This window comes from Lathyrus oleraceus, chromosome 2 (assembly GCF_024323335.1).
Source record: "Lathyrus oleraceus cultivar Zhongwan6 chromosome 2, CAAS_Psat_ZW6_1.0, whole genome shotgun sequence".
In the NCBI taxonomy this organism is placed as follows: Eukaryota; Viridiplantae; Streptophyta; class Magnoliopsida; order Fabales; family Fabaceae; genus Lathyrus; species Lathyrus oleraceus.
Window position 1 is genome coordinate 217,822,258 of NC_066580.1, and position 24,909 is coordinate 217,847,166.

Genomic DNA, 24,909 nt, shown 5'->3' on the forward strand with positions numbered 1-24,909 from the left:
AATCCATACTACATAACCATAATTCTTAGTTGGCCAAAAAGGTTAAATGTTCTAAAAGGTCCTTAGAGTCATGGACCCCTATGAAAACATCGAAGCTAACGAGGTATTCACCCCATGCAATAACACTTTCAAAAGGGTCTACTCTAAGTGAGGTTCTCATGTCCAAGCTTACGAGGTATTCACCTCGCGAGTCTGCACTACTCAACCATCATCCTATCCTATGGTTCCACTCAAGACTCGGGTAGAAAGTTTTTACCTCAAGGTTTTGCAATCAGATATCCAAGTACCAATGATCCAATAGAGCCATATAACAATATAACAATAATGAAAGCATAAGGTAAAGAAAATCTACATAAGTAAACAAACATAAGCACACACAACAACCTAACTAGGCCTGATTCACTTAGGGGTGGGAGAGTCCCCAGCAGAGTCTCCATTTGTCATACCTCGAAAAATGAGAACGACCTCGCGAAGCGCAATCGCACGCTCGTGGGATGGACTTAACAGAGTCTCCATCAATCTTTATTTATTCCCATAGAGGGAAAGGGGAAATGTCGAATAAAACCCCTAAATAAGGACAAGGATAAGGTCATCACAACGAATGTCAGGGTTCGGGAGTCGGTTACACAAGGAGAAGGTATTAGCACCCCTTACGTCCGTTGTACTCAACAAGAACCGTTTGGTTAGTTGTACGTGTTATTGTTTGTTTATACTTCAGGCTTCTCGAGTTATTAAGAGGGTAAAGAAGAGGACAAAAGGTTTATATTTTATTAGTGATCCTGACAAGATTTCGCAATCCTGCTCCTACGTATCTCAAAAGAGAAGTCAAGGCACACGTAGTTATGGGTAAAAAAAGTATGTTTGTTGGTCAATTTTAGCGAAAGCTATCTTGTATTAATCGACGGAAGACATTGTTTTACCCAAAACAAGTAAGAAGCAGACATTTGCACCACATTGAATGGATTTACAAATCACATTCACGCCACTTATCTCAACTCAAAAGTTGTGGATGAAACATTGTTTTTCATCTGCTTAAGACAAAATGTCTTTCGTTTTTTAAAAGGTTTTTGGTTGTGCCAAAAGGGAATGAAAATTTGAATGAGTTTGATGTATTTTTGCCGATGCCGAGAGCTTGGATTAGTGAGATATCCATCTTGAATCCTAGTCTCAGGAGCTCGTGGTATTCATCCTGTTCCATTTCCAACTTTATTAAAAAAGTGTTTTGAATATTTTTATGTATTTTGAAGTTTTATTGGGAAAATGCACTCGATGTTGATCGAGGTTTGTTTATGGTTATGAAAAAAATTGAAGTGGTTTTATGGTTTGGAAAATGATTTGAATGCGGATGGTTGATAAATTCAGATAGTGGAAACAGTTTGAAAAGAAAAGTCAAATGGGTTGGTTTTGAGATGATTTTGAAAATAACTTGACGTTGGATCAAGCTTTTGACTTACCTTGCAAAATAGTTTTGAAAATGATTTGGGTAAGTGATTAGAAATTAATTGAAATCGATGGTTAAATATGATGGATACAAATGGTAATATGAAGGGTGCGAATTGGATCGCCAAGGGAGGCAAGTTCAACTGTAGTGACACAAACTCGAGCACAAGGCGTAAATCAAACGCCACAAGAAGCGAATGTACGTACAAGCATTCAACAATGATAAAAAATAAATAATAAAAATAAATACGAGAACATATACAATATTTACATCACACATCCACAACAAATGATTTAGAAAAATAAAGTGGAAAAAAATGCACGGATTAAAATCATGACGCAAAGACGCGAATCAAAGTCGCGTACGCGAAGACATGCAAAGGCAACCACAAGAAATTTAATTCCATATAAACATAACAATGTTGGATCATTGTTCTTAGCACAAATCGAAACATGCAAATTGCTAACGCATAAGCGATCATTGCAAGTCGAATCAATAAATAATAATAAGATAAAAAATCAAATTAAAACATAAAGTTGCGAATCGAAACGCGAATTGGTAAGTGAAAAAAAAAGCGGTTCTCCGCTATACTAAACCATCAAACACGTGTAAAATCGAAATACAACAAAAAACAAATATAGAACCGCACATAAACCAATAAAAATCAACCATTATCTTGCTACACTTAACATGATCATTGTAGTATGAATCAAAATCGTGTTAATCTAAAAAAACCCAACAATGTTGCTAACGCAAAAAAATACGATCATCGCAACCGGATCGAACTAACACAAATGTCACGCATCATGCATACATATATAAAAACAATGTACCGACATGATTCAATCCGAACAACAAACTAAATAAATCATATTAATACACTCTCTCTCTCTCTCTCTCTCTCTCTCTCTCTCTCTCTCTCTCTCTCTCTCTCTCTCTCTCTCTCTCTCTATATATATAATATATATATATATTATATATATATATATATATATATATATATATATATATATATATAACAACCACTTACGAAAACATTAGTGTAAATCCTACACACCGGTTTCTTTTCAAACTGCAATGCACCGTTGGTGTTGGGTTTATCCCCCCCCCCCCCCTCACCTCTCAGCATCACTACTATATATACAAATCAATTTAGGGTTTTTAGTAATTTTGAAAATCCATAAGTGCCCTTGGTGCTCATTTTAGAAACAAAATTAAATAGTATTAACTAAAACTGAATAAAATTAAATATTAAAAAATAACTAAAATAAAAATATAATAAAAACACCAATAATTCTATTTAATTTTTCTAGACATTCTAAAAAAATGCTAAAATAAAATAAAATTGGGCGCAAAAATGGCCGGAAAAAAAATTGACTGTACAAAATGATAAGCATGAAATAAACTTCTCGAAAATATACAGTATTTGATTTAATTTTGAAATATTTTTTTATCGGTTAACAGGCCTAGACTTATCAAAATGCGACCAAAACAAGTCAAAAAAATACAACGAGCATGCTAGGTTAAACTACGTCAAACGTAGATTAATATAATTGACGTTTGCAAGCTCGATTTTGAAATTTTACGTCCACTGATTTTACGCACAGTTGACATTCAGTTTGACCGATCTGTCTGTAAATTCGAGAGATTATTCTGACTGACAATTTGGACATTATGCATGTTACGATATGCATATGACGTTAATGATTCGATGAATGCGTTGATTCGGCGATTCAGGGTCAAAATTGGGGTATGACACATGGTCTCAAAATATTTGCAAATAAGACCTTAGTTACCTTGAAATTTATTTTCTGTGATGAATGTTATGATGTGCATGTATGCATGAATGCAACAATCACACACAAGGGATCACACACAAGGAAAACACAAATAAAGGTCAATGGATGGATAAAGTCATCATCAAGATCAATCATCCATTTTGGTGGATTTAGGTTCTTCACCTTATCAACATCCAAGTTCCATTGATATTGACGAGACTCATCAAATCAACCAAGAATTAAAGGGTTTGTCGTGAGTCATGAGCATGGAGTCGGGTTAAGAACTATCCCCAAAGAGTGTACTAAGGATAAAAACCTGTAGATCAGGTTCTAAAGTTCCCAGAGTCGTGATCCCATATATTGGATACTATAGGTTAGGATGACTAACTCATCAACCCATAGTATTCTCAAGAGAAACTCGTCTGAGTGTAGTATCGCGTAACAACTGTTATCAAGTCTATAGTTGAACAATCTCTGCACTACATCCTAAAATAAGCCAAGTTGGGTTAAATGTTGTATGATCCTCAGCTTCTCAGACCCCCAAATTAGAGTATGTAATGCCTATCAACGACTTACTCGTGTGACATCAGTAACTCCAAAGAGGTCTCCATTGAGCGGGGGATCTCATGTAAACTCTTTCAGGAGTACTCCTTTAAAGCCAACATGACTATACCACCCTCCTATCTTAATTTACACTCAAGTTTGGGTTAGAACTTATCTCACCACACAGAGATCACCAAGCACAACAGACAGAGTATCACACAAACAATATATACAAACAAACATCAAATGTACAAATATATACACATAAAAAAGTAGGCTAAACCCACTGAGGACTACTCCACAGCAAAGTCGCCACATTCTTTCTATAGCGGTAAATTTATGACCATCGAGCTATTAGTTAACTCGACGTTAATAAAACCAAAGTCGCCACCGCACTTTTATTGTTTCCAAAGGAAAAGGGAAAAAGTACGAACGAAACCCAAAGATAAGAAGTTTTCAAATCAAAACTAATAAAATGTGAGAGATTACAGGTAAGGGGGTTGGTTACACAGAGAGAGGTATTAGCACCCAAAGTGTCCTAGGTACTCCTAGGGAGCCCTTTTTTGTGTGCAAGTGTTTTTTGGTTGAAAATGATGTTTGATAAAAAGGAGTGAGGGGATGAGAAAAGAATTCATTAATTATATTTTGTGTTTCACAAGACCTTTTTATGCCTACGTACCAACATAAAAATGAGGGATCAAAACCTCGTAGTTCGTGGTAAAAATTTCAAAGAAGTTGGTAAATTTGTTTTAACAAAGTTTAAGAGAAAAGAGCACCAAAAGGCCAAAGATTTGAATGATATTTTTAGTTCTTTTTGTGTTTTGAAATTAAATTCAATATGATTAAGTTTATTTTCAAGTTTGATTTATAAAAATGTTTGAAAATTCAATGGCATAAGGCCAAAGTGTCTACTCATTAAAACAAGTCTAAGTTGAAAAACACAAACAAGGAAGGTTTGCAAAGGAGGGAGAGATTTTTAAATTTAATAAATAAAGGAGGAGATGAAGGGACAACCCTAGACAAAAATTGAAAGTTAAGAGTTGAAACGATCTGACCAATGGGATGCAATCCACAAGACAAGAATGTCAGATAGAAACTCATTTCCTTTGGACTTTTGAGCAAGCAACAAACATATGCAAACATCCAAGCAATGAATGTGAAGATCAGAGGCATCAAATAAAGATGGCCATAATATACAAGCAAGCATTCCAAAAGCAAGCAGTCTTCAAATGTCTTCAAAGGTATCAGATGAAATATTCCTTATGGCAAACTCCTATAAAAAAATCATCAGACCATAACAATAATAACACTCTAACACTTTAAGCATAGTGACCAAGTGACAGATGAACCAAGGCCCCTCAAGGTTTACATCAGATCAAAGGCACAATCAAGGGTAACTCAGTCTCAAATAGTGGCATTGGCCAACTCCTCAAAGCATAGGATTGTTGCCTACTTCTAAGTCCAAACGTTCATATCAAGTCCAACAATCCACCAGGATTTTTTTTAAGGTTTTTGTTTTTATTAAGTATTCTAAGGTCCTAATACCACAAACAAAAGAAAATCACAAGCACATAATATATATAATCACAAGATATGGCTCAAGTGAGCAAAGTGAAAAGGACTGAAACATAAACATCTTGCATCAAATGTAAATGAAAATGAATGATAAAGGTACTGAAACTTAAATTCCATTAAGTGAATGACTTTAAAGTAAAGCAATATTAATAAGAAGTTATTCAAAGGTTAGTGAAGAGTTCAATTTGTTTAAGTAATTCTTTACAGAACACTCAACCATTCATTCACAAGTATGAAGACATGAACCAAGACATCATCTATGAGAAGGGCTCCAACATGGATCAATCAATAAGTATGCAACTAGCTCTCAAAAATGGGAAAAATGTCAAGTCTTCACACAATGCCATGAAGAATGGGAGACTTACAATCTCACTTACAAGAAAGATATGCCATTTGGGACAGAATTACCTCTATGTTAAGCAATCGTAATTGGACTTATGTAAAAGTCAGAACTATCTGAGGTTGGGCAATAAAGATATTGGTATTAATGCAATAAAGACATTGTACTAGGAACCAAGCTCCTAAAACATACCACACACAAAAACAAAAGTGGGAGGGACCTATCTCAATCAGGCTCATGTTGATTCATCTGACGCAAGGTCATTGATGAATCAACTAGCATTTGACTTGTAGAGAAATCATTTGTCAATGATGGATTAGGGAAGAAGAGGGATACAGATGAAGAGGAAAGGGGAAATAGAAACCCAAATCGATCATAGGAGGAATTTCATCTGATCATTACTATCCATTCATTTTGAGGGATGAAATGTACATTTCATCAACCCCCTAAATCCAATAGTAATGGTCAAATGGAAGTTCAAATCAACCATGATTAAGGCCAAACAGAAAGTCAAACAACACAAGGTCAATCAAATGGCTCAACAATATTTTTAAACAATTAAACAATTAAAAATCAAATTAGAAAATGGAATAAAATGAATTTTAAAATGGGAAACACCTCAAATCCCCTCAAATCACAAAATAAACGGCCAAGGGATTTATCCTAGGTCAAACAAGGTTAAAGGACCTTAGAGAAAAAAATGAGAATTTTTAGAAAGTCAGAAGTATATAAAAATGTTTAAAAACAAGTCCAAAATCATTGAATTCACAAAAAATATCAAAATTAATCCAAAAAATGATTTTAATTCAAAATATGAAATATGAAAATATTTAATGATTTTTGGTGAAATTCCCATATTTTTTGGATTAAAAATGAAATTTATATGAATTAAACAAAATAGGAGCAATAAAAAGAAAATCAGAAATTAAAATAAAAAGCAAAAAACAAGGGTCATCAGATCTCTCTCATTAATTGAGGTGGCATATCTGATGGCCATGCGATTATGGTCCATCATGCACCAAGTCAAACGCACTGGAAAATGTGTCAAACAAAACAAAGGCTAGGATTAAAACGGTGGAGCAAGTTCAAATGGATGGGGAACACACCAACACATCACCGGAGCTAGGGCTCCAATCATCTTCTCCGGTGGACCTCATCGGACTAGTCCACCACCAAAGTTCATAAAAAGAAGAGATGCATACACTAATTTGAAGAGAAAAACACAAGGAGTTCAAATTACCCCTCAGAATTTCCAATTCTGACTATATAGAAAGATCGAATTGAAAATTGAGGAGTATGAACTGAGTTGCTTTGATTTGACCTCAAAGGAACTCAATCTTGTTGCCTACATTGGTAGGTCTACAAACAACAAAAGAACAAGAAATATAGTGGATAATTAAGGGAGAATCGAAGAAGAGAAAATTCTGAAAAATCACCTTCGGTTTGCTTCAATTGAGCTTGATCTTGCTTCCAATTTGGCTTGGCTTGCTTCTTCCAACTTTCAGGAAGTGAAATGGATGATAAAAAGGTTTGGATCCTTGGATTTTCAATCTGAAAACAGAAGTGAAATTGAAACTTGATTTCAAATGAAATCTTCAAGTTTATCCTATCAATGGAGGATAAGGAGTTGCAGGATCAAGGCTGGGGCAACAGGGTGCATATTCTGAGCTCAAGGGAAATGTATTTATAGCCAACCAATTACTTTTCACACACTTTTAATCATATTCCAAAAATAGCAATGTTATCATCCATGCTTGCATGGGGATCCACAAGGGCCATGAAATGATGTGAATAGGTCCAAAATCATGTGCAAAATATCCTGAAACAATAACATGAAGCCATGCATTAGTGAAATTAAAATTGGTCATGAAACTTTCCAAATGGGGCCATGCATTACACCCATGCGCAAGTCACTCAAAAAATGCTCCAAATGTCATAAACTTGGACTCTTTAGAAATATAACATGAAGGGGGACAACTTTGCTGTTGAAATTGTTTCCCTTTGGTGCTTGGATCATGATGAATTTTAAGGTGGAAGTTGGAGGAATCAAACATAGTTGAAAATTTTCTAAGTTAAAAGTTAAATGACCACTTCTTCCATCTTGAATAACTTTTTCTATGAGCTTCAAGTGAAAATGGTTTCTTATTCAAAGTTTCATCTCTTTCTATCCCATTCAATTTTGTCACAAATTTGACACCATTTTAATCTTGCATGAGGGAGTTATGTATTTTAGAAGTTGAGGAAAATTGTTTGTTCAATGATGGTGCCCCAAAATGACCTATAACGTTTTCTCTTGGTACATGCCCTTGCAAGTCGAATTTGACATTTCTCAAAGAAGAAAAGCTGGAGAAGGCATCTTGAAATTGATCATGAACCTTGTATGCCTTCATATCATAAAAATTGAGCAAGTTATGGTTCTTGTAAGTTGACCTTCTATCTAGGGCACAGACAAAATGACCTATAATCTTTCACCATAAAAAATAACATTCCAAGTAAAATTAGCTCTTGATGCCAACATGAAAGTTTCTTGGGATGTCATGAATAGTAACTTTTCTCTTGGAATTATTTTCATATGATAAAAATTGTAGGAGATAGGGTCTAGGGAACCCCAGATTTGACTAGTTGGCTTTTCTAGTCAACCTCATTGAACCAACTTGCCAACTTGAAATTATTTTGATATTTTGGGCTCATGGAGGATCATATATCCTTGAGATGGAGTATAATGAAGTATCCCATGATATCTTTGACCAAATGTTGAAAAAACTTGTTGAGGAAATCACACAAGATACCCAGATGAACTACGGTTTCCATGGCAAACAAGCTTCAAACTGCTGAAGAAATCTTGATCAAATGACAAATAAAGAACATGGGGATCCATATATAATGTTTAGAACTAATGTGGACCTTTTCTTGTTTGATCTCTTGCATTGAGGGTCTCAAAGCCTAGATATGAGTTTCATGAGGCACATGTGGATGCACACACTACCTACAAAAGAAATGAAACTACACTAGACTTATTTTTGATATTTTGGTTAGTAAATAAATAAAAAAAGTATGACATAATCACAAAGTACTGGGTGATCTCTCCTAATACAAACCCAATGAAGGAGGGGTGGGGAGAATACCAAGGTGTGATCCCAAAGACAATGCAAATGATGAGATAGAATGAGGAATCTTAGTGTCAAAATTAGGGTCTTAAAACCCTAACCCAGAAACCCATAAACAATGAACCCTAACCTAGGTTCAGAATGAACCCTAACAAGCCAGATGAACCCAAGGAACCCTAACCTTAACCCAAACCCAGAAATACCCTAAACCTACCCAGATTGAAATCAAATTCTCTTGAAACCTTAAATAAAAACCTTTTCAATCTTAATTCCACATTCGAACAATAAAGCAATAATCAAAATCCTGAAACCCTAAACCCCTCTTAATTTACAATCCCTAAATCTAATCATCAAACAAACACAACAACAATAACATTATGGATACAAACAAGCAGTAACAAAATAATAACGGATTTTTACCAACCTACGGAGAAGAGGCACTCTCCAGTTAAAAGGTAACAACTTTTTTCTTCTTGATTCTTTTTACCCCTCTGGATTTCCCTTCTTTTCTTTCTAAGCTCTTTTTTTTGTGCGAGGTCCTTCGGATTATGATGGTGGTTTAACTCAGATGATTAGGGTTTCAATGTGAAACCCTAATTACTATTTAATTGGAGTTTTAATGGAGGTTTCAAGGTTTTACAAAAGCAATAGTGTGCTAAGGGTTCTAATTTTCTTTTCCCGTCTTTCTGTTTTAGATTTAGGTACTTATAGAATTAAAATTAGGTGTGGAATTTAATTTAGATTGATTGTTTTACGAAGTTTTTCATATGATTGATTATAATAGGAAATATTCAATTTTGATTGATATTGCAATTGATTCAGATTAAAGATTTGACTAGATTTAAGATATGATATGACTTAGGGTTTTTGAAGTCTGATGTATTTGGTCCAATTTACTTGTAATTTGTATTATATAATGAATCTCTGAATGAAAATGGAAAGTTTTGATTGAATTTGAATTTGCATGTTTTTGATCCATTTGATTCCTTTGATTGTGCAATGTCGTACCTCAAATTTTGACCTCCTTTCTCCCCAACCTAAGATTAAAAACACTAACGCATCCAGAGCATGTATAAGTCATTTGGTCAACCTCAATGACCTAAAAAGTCAATGGGGGCCATTTTTACCTTTTTAAAGTCTTTGATCCCATCTTGATTAGCTATTTGAAGTTCAGGTTTTAGTTTGACATAACAAGTGTAATTATTGAAATGTTTGGATTAGTGATATTTAGCTTTTAATCAATTATAGGGTTTTCACTAGTGGTAAATTATTAATTGATTAAATTAATTAAATTTTGATTAATTGAATTAATAGAATTTTGTTAATTGGGTAAATGTATAACTAAAACATTTTTTATTAAGATTAATTATTTTAAGTAAGGGTAGATTAGTTTATACCATTACTTTAACTGTTTGTTTTGTTAACAAGTTTTTAGGCAATGTTTATTGAGTTTTTGTTTAAACTAGTCCAGGGGTTGACTGACCAAGCCCAATTCTATTGGGTCAAATGATTAACCCAAATCCACATTTCAACTAGGTCAAGCAAGACCCAAAGTCCATCATCCCACCAGGTCACACACATGACCCAATTTCCTAAATTTCCCAAATCCTATCTCACGCAAATTGGATGCAGAATCAGATAAAAAAGAAATTAATTTACAATAAAAAAATTCTATTATTCCATTAAGATATATTCAGAAGTAAGAATTACATACAAGACTAGACCAGATACATTACATACGAACTGTTACATTTATAATCAAAAACCTTGAATCAAATCAGGTCAACAATCTAATACAAAATTTCCTAAAACAAATCAATAAGAATTAAAATGAAAACCTAATTTTAAGTCAATAAATACCTAAATCTAAAAACAGAGTAGGGATGAAAATAAAAGAGAAGAAATCCCTAAGAGTGTCATTTCTTCAGCAACCCCTAAACCTCCATTAAAGCTCCAATCAAACAATAATTAGGGTTTCACATTGAAACCCTAATTCTTTCGATCTAAGACATAACACAATACCATCGATACCTCGCAAATAGGAAAAGAAGAAATTAGAGGAGGAAGAAAAGACAAACCGGATCAAGGACAATAAACCTAACCAAAACGATTACCTTTGTTTGACCAGAGAATCTGTCATATCCGTAGGTTTGTTGAATCTGTTGCACCTTTGCCTTCATTCATTTATTCGATTTACATGCCTCTGTTTGATTTATTCTGGAAGTGGTTTGAATTTTAAATTTAGGGTTTTTGGTGTTTGATTTCTGCTAAGGGTTAGGGAAGGGTTGATTTGTGATTGATTGGGGTTCAATCTGGACCAGATCAAAGGTTTATGGGTATTCGTAGGGTTTGGGTTCATATCAACTAGGGTGAGGGTTCTTAGCTTTAGGGTTAGGGTTTTGGGTTGATATGTTATGGTTCATTAGAACCTAATTAGGGTTCATCTGAACCCAATTAGGGTTCATCTGAACCCAATTAGGGTTCATTTGGGAAGTATAGGGTTCTAAGGGTATGGGTTAGGATTATTGAATATGAGGTTTTTGGGGATTGATAGATGATTTATGAAGTTTCTGGTTGAACTTCAATTGGAAACTAAGGGTTCGGAGTGGTTTTAGGGTGGTTAGGGGCTGTGAGTGGTGGCCGGAGGAAGGGGTTTAGATAGAGAAAGCAGATAGTGAGGAGAAGAAGAGAGGGGATGGGAGATAAAGGAAATTTGGAAATAAAGTAAGTATGAAGGAGACGCACTTGTCTACTCCCTCTATATCGTGTCTACGTCAAGCCTATGTGGCGTGCTCCCAACCAATCGTGCTGCTAACTCTGACCAACCGTGGTGTACAAGCACCTACCATCAATATCTATTGACTCTCAATTTTAACCGTTCCTTTGGTATACTTTGACTCTCTCTATGGACAACGCCAATGCGTGGGCTTCAGAGGCCAATGGTCCTCTCTCCAACTACTCGTCACACCTCCTTTTGGGAACCCCATTACTACTTCAGCACAAAATTAGTATTTAATTAATAACTGATTAAATTAATTAAAATAATTAATTTTAATAATCTTGAATTTTATTTTATTATTAATAATTACGAAAAAAAAGTTTTATGATTATGGTTTATTAGAATAATTCCACTATTAATTTTAGGATTAACATTTAGGCATTATTAGGAGTTAATTAGGGTTTAATCGAGATCATATCATTTTTCTTCGATAATTAATCATGTTTAGTATTCTCAAATCAAATTAATTACGTATATCATTCAAGTTAATTTCTAATATTAAATTAATTATGATATTTTTGTAAACTAATTAATTTAAAATAATCAATGCACACACTCAAATCATAAATCCTATGCCCTTATGCATTAAGTCCCTTTTATTTCAAAATTAAACTTTTCACAATCTAAAAACAACCAAAACAAACAAATATCTTCTTGAAGAACTACGGTGCTCTGATCCTTCACTTAATATGGAGGTACATAGGCATAAAATCTTTTCACTCTAGCGAGTAAGATAACTAAAAAAAAAAATTGTGTCTATCTCCATTAATCAATTACTTTCTCTAAATAATAAAATTTTCTTCATTAATAAATGGATAAGAATATAGGCAAACATTCCATTGAGTACAATAGAGGTGAGGGCTGCCTAATACTTTTCCTTTGCATAACCGACTCCCAAACCTTAGTCTCTCCCATTAATTTATAGGTTTTATCATTATTACCATGTTCCTTAGGAACATATAAAAGATGAAGGCGACTCTGTGATTTTTCCAACCGCGACAACTAACGACTCTTATAGGGAATTCTACTTCCCTTAAAAGAGTCCATCATAACCTCTAGTTCTAGGGTATTATGTGTTTACTTTCTCTATTTTATTTATTTGTTTATTTAGTTGCTTCTCTATTATTTATTTGATTTTTTTCTTTCCATATTTTATGTCTTTATTATTATTATATATTTTCATATCATTTGATGGGATTGTTATTATGCGAGAAGCTAAAGCCCCGACTTGAGAAAAATCTAAGTTAAGACATTGAACTGAAATGTTTTCTATGAGCTTCCGCATCTCCAAGATACATGAAAGCTGTTGTACCCCAAAATTTGCCCTCCCCTCTCTCACCTATGCATCCAATCACTTGATCATGAGATGACTTGCATACATTCATAATTCATCCACATGCATCATTCATCATGGATTCAGAAGAAATTTGGGCTCATAAAGCTAGGGTTTGTATAGACATCAAAGTTCAAGGGCATGGTCTAATTACATCATTAGCATAGGTGATGTGAAACCCTAATGATAATGGTGAAGGTTTGATTTCAACAAAGGTGTGTCCAGACAGTCTAGGGCCTTCAAAGCCCTAATTCCTCAAGGCATGACTTCATAGAGCTTCCCCAGGATTTATCTTGGTCTCCAAAGCCCTAATTAGAAGATGGGGAATCAAATGAACTTGGTGGCTTCATTGTGCATTCATGACCCTTCAATCTTTACCCTTTGTCATTTTTGCTTGGCCTAACCCTTCTTGGAGAATTGGTCTTGGTCCTAAGTCAATGAGTTTATCCATATGGTTGTGGATATGCCATTGGTCCTGATCATCTGAACACCCAAATCCCTTGTGCTTCAAGCCATTTGTTGCTCATGCCATTGGTGCACGAGCACTATGTTAAAACCCTAATCTTATGATCTCATTTCATAGCCTTGTTCATGTACATTATTAGTCAAGTTATTTTTCAAAAGTCCAAGTCATAAAACAAAACAATTTGGAAACCAACTTCAAACCATTTGTTAATCCATTTCATGTCATTTTAAACCATTACATGTGATTCTACATAAGAAAATACAAAAATTGACATTTTTTACCAATTGTGGACTTTGGTAACAGTTGACTTTTTGGTCGACTTTGACCAAAGTCAACCCAAGACCCTAATACCCTAAATTTCATAATGATCATCAATTCAATGTCCATTTGCAATAAAAATACAAAAAAAAAAGAATATTTGACCAATTGTTGACTTTGGTCAACAATGGACTTTTGGTCAACTTTGACCAAAGTCAACTCAATCCCTTTCCATCCTAAAACCCTAAATCTCCTAAACCTAACTCAAATTCTCATATCCCATGTTGATCATTTAGTGTCCAATTTTCTTGTTGCTTCATGAGGAAGTGTTGCTGCCACGTTGTTTGTTAAACCAACCAACAATGGCCTACATGAACCCCTAGCTGCAATGCACCCAAGTCAGTCCTGCAGGTCAGAAGTTGCGACAACTTGCAATCAATATTGTCTAAGTCAAAACCAAGCATGATCACATGAAAGCCTAATGCACAAACCAAGCCATGAAGTACTGCTGGCAAGCCGTGAACCAAATGAAGTTGACCTGCTGTAGAACTGCATGAACACACCCTTTGATATCCACAAACTGCAATGCATAACAACTGGATTAGGCCTGCAGAAACGGCACAATCTGCAGCATGACATGTACCAGCAGCAGTTCATGCATGTCCATAGTAAGGTCCTACATTAAACATGCCATTGCAGCAAGGTAAGTGTTGGCAGCACATCAACAATAGCCAGATGCAATACACATTTTGATGTTGCATATAACATGTAAACATTCTGAGCCAGCCTGAAATGGCATTCATCTGCAAAATGCATTTCAACCTGAAACGAAATTGACATAAAATCAGATGAGATTTACTTGCAATAGCTCAATGGAGTTCCACACGCATCATGTTTTAACATACCCATATAAACCATCATTCAACATTTAAAACACATTCCATTCTAACAGTTCATTTCATTGGAATTTAATTTCAACCACAAATGACTTCCAAACTCATAGCAGCCAATCCAAAACCACTTTCAGCAAGGGTTTTCCATGAATTCTACACCATGAACCATTAACATGCACAGGTGAAACACAAAATCAAGCCAAATACTTCACCTGCACATTAACACCAAACTGAAATCCATGGCAAAATCAACCAAGCATCCAGGTTCAGCAGTCCCCATTTCACTAACAAAATCCAGCTCAGTCAAGCCTACTACAATTGACCTATGACCAAAGCAAAAACCAGGAGTCTGCAATGGTCCTGCTTGACCTGTACCAATAAAAAACACCTAAGCCTACTGCCACCTAAGTCATGCTAGCAAAACCACCAGCCATGATAGTGGAAACAAGGTCTGATCCACAAGCCACAAGTATATAATCTAACCTAAGTTCCTTAAGTCAACCAACCATACAACATCAACAAAACTAAACTCATAGCATCCAAATCATCCTTTGCAAGTTCTTGCTGCTACACTACCATAGCAGGTCCACTTCTGCAGAAATTCCAATCCATGAGATGCACATGCCAAAAGAAATAACTTGCAATCAACACCAACATTGCTGAGTTGCAAAACCACCCAAGCAAAGGTAAATCAATGCCAGACTTGCACCAACATGTTGCAATGAAAGACCTGCATCAAAACTACACCTTGTTCAAAAAGAATCAAAGCAACAAAGCATGTTGACCTGCCTTCAAGCCACAACAGACCATAATAAATTGTTGGCAAAGCTACCAGCATTGGGCTTTCAAGCTATGTGCATACTAGATCTTGAGAATACCTAATTGTGTTACACCAACAAAACCAGATTACAAGACAAGACTATCATGGCCATTGACAACTACAGCTTATCCCCCAACTAGATTCATGGCTGCTACAACCAAGTCACAATAAGGAAGACATACCTCAAGGTCTGCAACAAGCCCAAATGGAGTTCCCAAACACGTTGAGTTTACTTGAATCATGAAGCATAAGGCATTGGCCCTGTACCATGCAATAGCCAAAATCAACATGAGCTGTGCACAAAAAAGCCACACTTTCCACCTGCTAAACTGAGCAACATACCTATATGGCATTGCAATACCAAGCCAACTTCATGTTGCAGTAAGAGAATTCAAGGAGAACAGGGTATTGAATACAAATAACTCATGAAACATTGAACCAAAGCATCACATTCATCATTTCAAAATACAAACCAAAATACAATTACCAGTTCAAAAGGTTACTTTAGATCTAAGGACCTGATCTCCTAATTCCAATTTAATGTGTCACCTGCTACAGCCACTTGGAGTATCAAAGCCATCATCATCATACTAAAGCCATTACACCTCATTTCAAGCCAAGCTAAATCACTCAAATCCACCTGTAACTTAGATAACAAGTCACCAAAATCATTCCAACATAACTACAACCTAAGTCTAACCTACAACAACCAGTTAAAATTCATTTCATTAAGTCATTAATCAATTAAAACCAACCTAACTAACTGAGTTCTCATTCATTAACTAACTGAGTTCTCAATTAACTCAATGAGTCAACACCAACTAATTCCATGCCTTCTCCAACTAACTCAAAACCTAAATCCAAAGCTACCAAATTCCCAAACCTAAGCTCTATTTAAGAAACTCAACTCTCACATTTTCAGCACCCTTGGAACCTTGTGAATCTGTGCGGATTCTCTCTGCAATCTCTTCCCTCACCCTCACCAAAGCTCTCTCTCTGTGTCAAGAAGCCATTGAAGCTACAATTTAGCTTGAGCTTAACCACTACATTGCTCACCATTCTCAATCTAGTAGAAGAAGAAGAAGAAAGAGGAAGAAGGAACGGGCAAATTGAGATCGAGAACTCACCTGTTGAAGTTTCCGATCGTCTTCTCCGGTAAGTCCATCTATCTTTTGTAACGTTTTCTTACATTGAGCATATTGGAGCATAGCTTTGAGGCTAGGGAGTTAAAGCCCTATGGTTGTGAGGTTTGGTTAGAGCCAGTTGCTGTTTAATTTAGCTTGTAGACTTTAGGGTTCTTCCCTTTGGAGGCACGATTTGGCCAGGGCAAGGAGTGCCTCTCTGATTCACATCCATCATCGTATTCAACGTGGCATGACGTTTCGAATGTGGTAGATTTGGAGGCCTTAGGTTGTCAACGGCGCCGGCGACGGCCGCCGGTGGGATGAGTTAAGATGGACGGAGAGATTACGCGCATTTGGAATAAGGTTTAGAACCTGTTGACTTATCCAAGTCAACAGGGATGAGTGCGTGGGCTCAACCTTGGAGGCCCATTGCATTTTACACTATACACCTCTATTTTCCTAATGTACCTCCCAACAGCTTTGGAAAGAAATTGAAATGGGCTTCACTAAGCCCATTAATGATCTTGCTAATTCACCCTGCCTTTTAGTATACACCCCCTGTTTGGAGCGTTTCTAAAGCTTTTGGGCTAAAGCAGCCCATTTCCTTTTTGCTATACGCACACCCCTGTTTGGAATTTTTGTTAAAGCAGTGGGCTCAACAGCCCATTCCCTTTTTTGCTTCACACATCACCCAATTTTTGGAACTTTGCTTCCTGCAAAAAAAATGGCAGTGGGCTCACTTTACAGCCCACGAATTATGGTTCAGCCTACACCACCCTTGCTCATTTCACACCTCCCAATTTAATTGTTTTTTAATTTCTTTTAATTGTTTGTTTATAATTTAAATAGGTTAATTAGCAATATGATTAGAGAAATTAGGATATAAATTGACAATTAGAATTTAAAAATTGATTTTTATTTAGCATATTAGGATTAACTAGAATTTCCTTTAGAATTTAATTAGGACTTTTCTTTAGAAATTTTAATTAGGTTTTAGATTCTAATTAGAAATGATTTAGCTTTTGATTAAATTGATAATTACACCATTTTAATATTAGGATAAGACTCGCCTTAGGATTTAATCAACTTTAGGCCATGAATAAAATTAGATATACCTTGTAAATGACCATTTTCCCCTTATGGGCTTATTTTGGTATTTTTGTGATATATTTGCATGATCCCTTAGGGGAATTTCTAACAATCACTAACTCCAATTAGATCCAAACTTAGTTCCCTAAAATAAAAACTAAACCCATGATTAATTAGATCGAAAGCAATTTTGACTAATTAAATCCTTTGAACTTGTGTAATCCAACAGTCCAATTTGAGTGAACAAAAGACCCTTGGTCACTTAATAAGACTTTTCTTCCAAGTTGTGGAGCTCAAGGCCTTAACTCAAGATCTTCAAATGAAGGCATCCTCATCCACACCAAGCAGCGAATTTTAGAAGATAAATCAAAGGTCAACACTTGGTAAATACGATTCAAATTGTACGAAACGAGCCTTAGGTAATGAGGAATGATGAGAGAGAGTATCTCCTACCCTAGCGACTTTGCGTATGGGGCGTATGCCCTGAATATTCAAAGCATTCGCCCTTATTCATAGACTTTAGTACAATACGAATTGACTAAAATACCAAGTCTTCTTCATACAAGTTCAAAATCAACACAAGGATCAACAACAAAAGGTTCTTCACCAACAATTTGTCAGTCAAGAGAAGTATCATGTGTTACAAGTCTTGAGTAATGAGGAATGATGAGAGGGAGTCTTACATACCCTTGTCTAGAGCGACTTTGCGTATGGGGCGCATGCCCCAAATATTCAAAGAGTTCGCCCTTATTCATAGACTTTAGTGTGATTCCTATCAATTGACTGCCAAGTCTCTTATCATTTCACTCTCCAATCCATTCTAATCAATTCAATTCAATCATTCATTTCTTTTGCCTCCTCAATCATCTTGCTTTCAATCCTAGTGGGTTGAACTACGAAAACTCTGATTTCCTTATTGCACTACGAAAGCTCTCATCCCAAACATTTAATTCATTCTTTTTCGGCTAACACGCCACTTTGCTCTTCGATTAAGAGTGTATCCTTCTCTTGGATCCAAGATACTATCCTGATTTGATCTTGAACTATCGATTCCCCAACAAGTGATACACTACTCCTTGTATTCCAATACTACAATCCTTCCGTGACTTGGTGTTTGTCCTGTGAGTTCCTATTGCTTAGACAAACATCTCTCTCTATTCTCGTAGTTCTGAACTACGATTGTTCTGACTTTCTCATTTCATAATGAGAATACGTAGGCACGAGGATGCGAATCCTTGGCGAGCATACTCCTAATTATTTTTCTTCCTCCTTAGGGAACCATTCATATCTTTCATTATTCATTACCTGCCTTCGATCATAGACCGTTAATCGAGTGACATATTTGTCTCTTTAACATCGAAATACACTTTCTTTGGAATTCCATATACACCACTTTAGGACGCCTAACGAATAGTCCGCATTTTATACGAAAAGGTGTTTGGCTCTCACCCCAAACATTTAATTCCTTCTTTTCTATCCAAAATCCTACAGTGGCGGCCTGCTAGTCCACGTATCAGTTAAAGTTATTTCGCTCTATGGTAGAAATCTCACTCCTCTTATGGATTCCAATACACTTTCACCTTCCGATTTTAAATAATATTTCTTCAGTCACTTATTACCAAATATCCAATTATGTGACTTCGGTCACTTCATCCATTCATTCCCATGATACATTCATATACTATCTTCTTTCACTCCATGTGATATACCTATTCTTTGAGACAAATACACTATACATTTGTGCTCCATCTTGTACCTCCTTGTGAACCAAGAGTTTTTTGGCTCTCATCCCAAACACCTAATTCCTCTCTTTTCGGTTGTCCCCGTACAGTAATATAAGTGCTTTACACCCTCACTTGTCGGTTCATACCTATTTACTCTTGGGTTCACGTTTTTCCCATATTTGTTGGAGTTCAAACAACACTGTCCTTTGGTTCAAACCATATTCCTATCACACTTTTTTCCACCTCCTACCTCTAGTTCCTTGAACTACGAAGCTCTGAATTCCTCATTTCACTATGAGGATACGTAGGCATGAGGGCCCTAATCCTCACCGAGCACTCTATCTATTTCTTTTCCTTTTCCCTCATTCTTTTGCGAGTAATCCTTAGATATAACACCTATTCGAGCGAGAACAATCAAAATGGTTCCCATGGAGTACCATGGATGTTTGGGGTGCTAGTACCTTCCCCTTGCATAACCGACTTCCTTACCTAGTATATCTCTTCCCCCTAGGTTTTATTGATGTTTTCCCTTCCCTTTGGGGATAAATAAAGTTTGATGGCGACTCTGTTGTATGTTTGAGCGTGCGATACGTTCGGGTATATTTCCGCTAGCTTCAGCTGGGGATTCTTCGCTACTTGGAGTACTTCCTAGTCGCTAAAAGGAGTCGAGCCTAGTTTAGGTTTTTTTCTCGCTAGTCTATAGGTGTTCATCTTTATACCTTACTCGCTTTATTTTATTTGCTATTTACTTTATTATTGCATTCTGGCATCCTGGATATCTGTATATGCTATTGTTTGGGTTGGGTTGTTGATACATGAGAGATAAGCTCTATACCCGAGCTTGAGTACACACACAGGATAGTAACGTGACTAGAGTCGTGTTTGACCTCCGTGGAGTTATTCCGCGATTATGGTTGACACGAGACATCACACCTAGAGTAGATCCTTTTGGGAGGATCATTGTCCGACGAGTCATTCGTCCAAGACAATGGTGTCTCAAATTGGGTCGCTGACTCTAGGGACCTTTTAGGACCACCCTTTGAGGATAGTACACACCTGTGAGGGGATATGGGTCTTTCTTGCAGGAAACTAAGCCTCTTCATACCCATGTTCTTTCGTATATGCCGAACCTTTGAACCTAAAACTAACAGATTATGCAGTTTATTCAAAGCATTCCTGAATTTTGACTATATGATACCCTGCCATCATTGCATCGCATAACATCATTACATCATTACATTAACCATTACATGTTACATTTGCATTATTCAGGGACCTACTATGCCAGTTGCTAGTGTCAGTGCAGCCATGGATAAGACCGACCGAAGGAAAACTTACCAATACAAATTGTGAGACTCCAAGGTCGATGAGTTAAGGAAGCTCAGTGAGTGCCTTACTGAAGAATACCGAGTAGCCTTCAAGCAAGCCTATGGCAACCTGTTGGGGGTTTTGTCTACCAGAGAGTATTCAGGGTTGATGTTCACGTTTGCACAATTTTATGACCCCACATTACACTACTTCACGTTCTAGGACTTTCTTCTAGCTCCCACACTAGAAGAGTTTGCCCATCTACTACGGTTACCAGTCAAAAACCAAGCTCCCTACATGATTGATGAAGACTTCCCATATTCTGCAGATATAGCTCAGGCCTTGTGCATGAAGAAGGATCTAGTTGAGGCCCACTCTCCGAATCAAGGGTAACACGCAGGGCCTACCGTCCAAATTCCTATTCGAGAACGCCACTATGTTTGCTGACAGTGGAAGTTGGGACACATTTTACGCCAGCTTTGCATTAGTCATCTATGGATTGATGTTATTCCTGAATGTTGAAGGCTTCGTTAAAAAGACCGCCATCACCATATTCACCTCCCAGAACCCGGTTCCCACCTTACTAGCTAACGTATTCTTCTCCTTCCATTGGAGAAACATGAAGAAAGGGGGAACCATCAATTGCTGCATCCCTTTGCTTCAGAAATGGATTGTGTCCCATCTCCCAAAGAAAGGGCCGTTTGTTGATAATGTGGGTGATCTGAAATGGTCGCAAAGGTTGATGTCATTAGACGCTGAGGACGTCGTCTGGTTTAGTCTTGATTACTTGAGAGTGGAGTTGATATTCCGATGTGGGGAGTTCCCAAATGTTCCTCTTGTCAGTACAAAAGAGGGTGTGATCAACTATAATCCCGTTCTCTCATTACGTCAGTTGGGATATCCGCTCAAAGAAAAACCCGAAGACCGTTTCTTGGAAGAACTGATGTTAGCGGAAGAGGTTGAGAGTCTAGAGCTGATGAAGAGTGTGCGTAGAGCATGGGGCAAAATACAGCGAGTGGGAAAGAAAGAGCAAGGCAAACTACTGTGTACCATAACTACCTCCTATGCTGATTGGGTGAAGTCAATGGCCAAGATGATCAAACTGCCGTACCCATGGGAACTTTCCATGTGTATCAAAACCCCCAAGCCACATGCCGCTGTCGCTTCTGAAGTGGATCGCCTCAAGGAAATCACCAAGAAGTTGGAAAAAAAGAATGTCGGTCTCCGTTCCAGCCTGATAAAAGTCACCTCAAAAAAGAACACCATGAAGGCCAGTCTCACTCAGAAGAGGGAACGATTAAACAAAGCAGATACTGATATCCAAATTAAGCAAAACAAAAGGAGAAAGGTGGGAGATTCCCTGAAAGGGTCTTTTGACACCATTGCGAACAAGAAGAAAGAGTTAGCCGAAGCCCAGTATCGAGCCTACAAGCGAGACATTGACTACCAAGGCCAAATCAAATCTCTACAAGACCTATTGGAGAAATCGCAGAAGGAGTTAAAGGACGAGCAAGCCCGCGCCAAGAAGCTAGAAACAACCCTCGCACAACTCTAGAGTGACATCAACAAAAGGTTTGAAGAGATACGGTCTTTGAATCGCCAGGCCCATCAAAACTTGGATGAAAGGAAATAGCTGCAAGAGGAAGCTACCCAATGGGAGATTCAGAGTCGTCACTTGCAAGGTCTCCTGGACCAGAAAGAAGAATTTGTGCAGGATATCCTCATCAAGGGTTTCTGCATCCTTGTACTCACTATATGTACAGATTCTATATCAATAAAATTCAGTTATTCCGAAAAAAACATGTTGTTCTATGTTTTGTATGCAAAATAATTGGCTTGTCTTTCTCACATAATGCTTTAAAATTCCGGGGAATAATAAAAAGCTACATTAAAGATGTGAAAGAATTCTTTAACTTGAATTAACTTTTAATGATAGCAAATTGTGTGATCATCATCCAAATTGGTTGTGCATTGCATTACATGATATATTTGTGTTCTTACTTTGTAATTCATCCCATTCTATTGTTGCATAACCACACATATAAGCCTACATTGAAAATTTCCTTTAAAATAACAATTAAAATGCATTTTATGTCAGTATGTATCAATACATGACCCTTTGCATCGATACATGTAGCCTGTGATTAATCACAAAACAATTCTTGTTCAGTATGCATCGATACATACGAACCATGCATCAATACATGGAAGGCCAAAAACTCTGTGCATCGATACACACGACACCTGCATCGATACATGACTACTTGAGTCAGCCTGTGCATCGATACATACGCATTCAGCATCGATACATATTAGTGTAAAATTCACATGCATCGATACACACGATTCCTGCATCGATACATGATTGATTAATTTCACCAAAAATCTATACAACTTACAGTATGCATCGATACACACCTCTATGTATCAATACACAGAGTTGTTTTAAGTCATAACAGCAACTGTTTCTTAAAGGATATAAATACAGGTTTCAACAGCAGGTTCACAACACGAATTCATTGAGGGAAAAACAATTTGAACACAGATCAAAAGCAGTGTTGGAGCAATTGTTTTGTGAGCACATAGAAACCTGAAAGAGACTTCATCTTCTTCATCTTCTCAATCACTTCTCTTCAAGAACATTTATACATAACAATTCTTGTTCCTTGGATTAAAGAAGCATTGAGATAACGTTCAGTGGTGTGATCAAGGATCTAGCTGTGGGTTGAAGTGGAACGATCGAGGATCTAGCTGAGTTGAAGATTGAAGGGGGTTTCTAGGAAAAACCTATTGGTTTGTCCTTCAAGAACTGGTGTGTTCTTGAGGGTTTGGGAGTCACATTTGCAGAACACATTCAGCCGCAGCGTTGCGTTTGGAGATCGGGGGATTTCGCAAGCAGGTCGTGGAACCGGTGAATTGTTTGCAATTTTGTGCAGGAAAATCTTGATCGAGCTCAGATCAAGTGAAGGTTTATACAAGAAGAGGTTCTTGGAGTTTAGAAATTCTGTCTTTGTATCAAAACCTTGTATCAACGGATTCGGCAATAATTGATAATCAAAGTTCTCAATTTCATTTGAAATTGAGAGGGAGACGTACCCACACGCGAGGACGACGTGGGGAACTTCCTTAACAAATCTCTGCGTATCTTACTCTTACCTTAATCTTCTTTACGTTTCAATACTGTTTTGCAAATTCTGTTAGTGTGTGGTGATTGATTATATTTCTGGACAGCAGTGATAACAAATCCTTTAGTCATACACCATTGCTGTTTATCATCAAACACTCACACACCAACTGTTTGACAAAACGGTTAACCTGATTGTGTTCATTGGAAATAGTATTTGAGGATAAGCGCATTCAATCTGTTAATATTCTGTGTGTATTATTTCTGTCATTCTCATTAAAATCCAGCAACTGCACTTGCGTGTCCGGCTTTCTAGTAGCGGTTCAGAATAGACGGAAGTCGATTCGGGACCGATCGTTCCGCCATTTTTGAAAACTCTGATTAAATCTTAAATCCGTTAATTTTTAAGAGGTGATCTATTCACCCCCCCCCCCCCTCTCGATCACTAGCCACACCGTCTAACAAGTGGTATCAGAGCGCCGGTTCGCTGGTGCTCTGTGGCTGCCTGTAACAGTATGGATTCTGAACCAAAGGGGGCGTATAATAGAGCGCCTATTTTCAACGGTGAAAATTATGGCTACTGGAAAGACTGCATGCGAGTTCATATAAATTCTGTGGATAGGTTAGTATGGGCTGCCATTGAAAACGGTCCGTTTCAAATTACAATGACTAATGCGGCTGGCGCCATAGTACCTAAACCAGAAGATGATTGGAATGAGAAAGATGAGAAAAAGTGGTCGTGTGATTGGAGAGCTCGAAACATGTTAATTTCAGCACTTGGTGTTGATGAATATTATCGAGTATCACATTGCACGACTGCTAAAGAAATGTGGGACGCTTTAGAAGTTGCCCATGAGGGTACTACTGAAGTAAAACAGTCCCGCATTAACACACTCAATCAAGAATTTGAGCTCTTTCGCATGAAACAAGGAGAATCCATCTCCGACATGCAAAAGAGATTCACCCATCTAACTAACCGATTGAATGCTCTTGGAAAACCTATTTCCAATGAAATTGCTACTAATAAAATTCTCAGGTGTCTTAGCAGGGAGTGGCAACCTAAAGTTACAGCAATCAAGGAAGCCAACGATCTTACAAGACTTACGATTACAACACTGTTTGGAAAGCTGGAAGAACATCAGCAAGCTTTGGAAAGTCTTGAAAAATATGAGAATAAAAGTAAGAAGGAGAAGGAAAAGAAAAGAGA

The 24,909-nt window shown here is 36.9% G+C and overlaps 1 protein-coding gene across 1 annotated transcript; it reads left to right on the forward strand.

Moving 5' to 3' along the window:
• Window positions 1–21,014: 21,014 nt before the first annotated feature.
• LOC127122648 (uncharacterized) lies at window positions 21,015–22,133 on the forward strand. Its single transcript, XM_051052949.1, has one exon. The coding sequence runs from the start codon at window positions 21,015–21,017 to the stop codon at window positions 22,131–22,133; it is 1,119 nt and encodes a 372-aa protein (XP_050908906.1).
• Window positions 22,134–24,909: the final 2,776 nt, after the last annotated feature.